Source organism: Manihot esculenta, chromosome 12, assembly GCF_001659605.2.
Source record: "Manihot esculenta cultivar AM560-2 chromosome 12, M.esculenta_v8, whole genome shotgun sequence".
In the NCBI taxonomy this organism is placed as follows: Eukaryota; Viridiplantae; Streptophyta; class Magnoliopsida; order Malpighiales; family Euphorbiaceae; genus Manihot; species Manihot esculenta.
The window spans coordinates 32,914,823-32,917,963 of NC_035172.2; the positions used below are offsets into that span (position 1 = coordinate 32,914,823).

The 3,141-nt window shown below is 39.1% G+C and overlaps 1 protein-coding gene across 4 annotated transcripts; it reads right to left on the reverse strand.

Annotated features, from left to right (window-relative positions):
* Nucleotides 1-27: 27 nt before the first annotated feature.
* On the reverse strand, nt 28-3,141 carry LOC110627416 (APO protein 4, mitochondrial). Of its 4 annotated transcripts, XR_002489882.2 has the most exons (4): nt 2,685-3,140; nt 2,152-2,426; nt 1,170-1,981; nt 28-569 (listed from the first exon to the last, which is right to left on the reverse strand). XR_002489882.2 is itself a non-coding variant. In XM_021773714.2 (3 exons), the coding sequence occupies exons 2-3, from the start codon at nt 2,403-2,405 to the stop codon at nt 1,258-1,260; spliced, it is 978 nt and encodes a 325-aa protein (XP_021629406.1). In that variant the 5' UTR covers nt 2,406-2,416; nt 2,685-3,141; the 3' UTR covers nt 903-1,257. The 4 variants fall into 4 exon arrangements, 3 of the variants coding, with proteins under 3 accessions (XP_021629406.1, XP_021629407.1, XP_021629405.1); XM_021773714.2 differs by lacking the exon at nt 28-569 and having other exon boundaries at nt 903-1,981; nt 2,152-2,416; nt 2,685-3,141; XM_021773715.2 differs by lacking the exon at nt 28-569 and having other exon boundaries at nt 903-1,981; nt 2,152-2,365.

Sequence of the window (3,141 nt, forward strand, 5' to 3'; positions counted from 1 at the left end):
AGCTCCCTTTGTCTTCGATAAAAAAAAAAAATAACAATAATAGATTTCAAGCTTTGCGGAAACCAGCCTCAGGTCTCAATATTCCATTGCACACATAAATGCTTGCCCTTCACTACAAGGTTCTTCCAGCCTCTATTATTACTTACTAGTTGTTGTGGCTGAAAAATGTTATGGTATAGAGCCACTTCCTTCTGTTGTGGGACGCAGAATTCAAAGAATTGACTGCTCCAGGACTACAACATAGAAGAAAAGGTTGTATTTTTCGCCAAGACCCGAACTCGAGTCGCACATGATGCCGTCCACGAATAGCATACGGCTATAAAAAAAAAATAAAAATAAATAAAAAAAATAAAAAATAAAAAAAAAAAAAACAAGAAGGGAATTTACTGTCCATTGTTTTGCAGCAAATGAATAGATTGCAAAGGCCTCTCAAAATAGATTTTCCAATTAGAAATATCGAAATTTACAGTAGAAATTCAAAAGCTATGCATGTCACATTCCAGTATCACTTGCATCGCGGTGAAACGTCCATTATCTGCTTTGCTTTTGCGCTTGTAACTTATTTCCGACTGAAACAAAAGAGAAGAAATGGAAAGTAGATGAATTTTCGAAGTTGGAAAAAAATTGCAATAAACAAGAAAATGTTAATTTTCCAATTGAAAGACAAAATATTTGGCATATATTTCGTATTGTAGCCAATATTTACTTGTATTCCTCCATGTCTGCTTTAGAACGTATTCAGATACTCGTGCAGTTAAACGATGATAGGTTCACAATTTTATTTATTTTGAAACCAAGGTGCTCTCTGATAGATGCATCATTTCACTTGGAAAGTCGAGGAATTCTACATTTACGTGTGCACAATGGGAAGAAACAATGAACATTTAATTATCAGACTGGCTAGAAATGGAACCAAGATTTCTCCTAATTCTGAAATGCAAGTGCTTCAACATGGATAATTTAGAGAATGTTCACATTCTTCAGTGCCACAAAAATGTATACAAAACAAAAGGCTGCAGGTAATAAATGTATATAAAGTATTATCTGCAAGTACAGAGATCATAGTTGATGGATTCAGGTTCACCTCGTATAAATAAAGTATAGGGTTAGGATAGTGTTAATGAATAAAATTTAAGATTGGAGGCAATACAAAGCACTAACTAGTATACCTTGAGTATGACCTAGAGTTCCAACTGCCAAAACAGAATACCTAGACGCCCAGCCCCCTACTTATTCGCTTAGTAGAGCTCTTCAAAATCAAACTGGTGCTGACAACCCCTGAACTTTCATCATGCAAGAATACTTTGGTGGTGTAATAACACCAGCCTTTGTGCACAGATCCACCACTGCTGGTGCATGTCCATAAAACTCCCGCCCCTTATTTAAGAGAACCGGAGGATCTTGAGGTCGTTGCCGCCAAACAATCTTAGGAGGCACCAGATCATCTACCCTTGCCTTCCTCCATAAGTGTGATGGATGCAAATTCTCATGCCTAAATATACCACAAAAGCGATCCTTGTGTCCAGATGGGCCTACATGAATTTCTGAACAATACTTGCAAACTTTTGCTGGATAAACCAACAACTTTTGCACCCCTGATCTAAGGGTCTCCCATGCTCTCAATGTTCTATTGGCTACAAAGTTAAGCTCCCCAGATGACAAAGAGACAGCTCCATCAATACCACCGAGACCAGATTGGGAAGTACTTGTACTGGGGTACAAATTCTCAGTAGTTAGATCAACACCTGCCTGCCTGCATAGCTCAACAACTGCAGGAATGCGATCAAAATTGAATCTTTGGTTATGTTTAATAACCTTTTGGGACATATTACTCAGGCGAAATGTCTCTACTGGGATAAGTATATCATTTAAACCACCAGTAATCCATTCATGAACCCGATTTTTAGCGCCACGTCTATTGTAACCCCAGCAAGTCTGAATTAAATGACCTTTCTCTCCAATATATACTTCTGGACAGAACCTGCAAATGCATTTTTAGATGGAAATAAGAAATGGGCCTTTTGATATGGGAATGGAAATGGTCATCAAACAAAGAGAAAGAGTTATCTTTTTCTTGCCCATAAATCCTGCCAATTCTTTTTATCTTTAATACTCGATCAAACCACAAACAACAAACACTCAGCTACTTACTTGCAAGCAACTACGGGAATCGCTTGGATGAGAGTGGAAACCCCTTGAATAAGAAGCATTCTCGCCTTGAGGACATCTCGAGCAACGGGAACCATGTCCCGTATAGGATAGTCCTTAGGTCGCTCTTCTATTCTCTTCAGCATCATAGGCCGCAGTTCTTTCCAGACAATTTGGGAGCTATAACATCTGAATTGCGTAATGCATCTACTGCAATCTGCCGCAAGATTTTGCCACATTATCTTCCTCAAAGCCATTTAAAGCATTCCTTAAACAGACTTGCGCGAAATATCAAAACATAAAGAAAAAAAAAAATAGGCCTTAGATCAAACAGTTGGTGATCGAGGGAATAAAAACAATACAAGTAAACACAATTCCAAAGTAATAGAATACTCTAGAAAGCATCATTTGGTAATTGAAAATTATTGGGCAAAGAAGAGAAAATTAACAACATTTTCAGAACCCAGCGAGAGGATCGGTTAAACAGCTAAGACGACGAGGAAGACGAAGACGATGTTTCATCCATAGGAACTTACTGGTAATCGTAGATAATGTATAATATGTTGTTGCATGAGATCAAAATCAAGCGAATAGCTTCTCCTGGGATCAAATTGGAATATACAACATCGGCAAAGGGTAGGGTTAGCGCGATCCAGACGTGAGCTGCTGGGCTTTTCTGTTCCTCTTCCTCGTGTGACGCTGACACAAAATAGTTATCGCATTAAAACTACACCGTTTCAAAGCTGTAACCCTTATGCGACGCCGTTTTCCTTGCTCAACATCACAACCAGTCCAAGTGATGCTTTCGCTGGCAACTTTGCCTTTCTTGGCCTTTCATGTGCTCCTGCTTGATGCTTGTTTATTACTGCGTACTGACTCTGGTCTGAATAAGTTTCGCTTCGGAAACGAGATGGCGTTGGATGATCAAAAGGAATGAATAGCAACGGCCAGTGAGAAAAAAGGCCACACTGCCACGGCCTACAACGGCTGGCT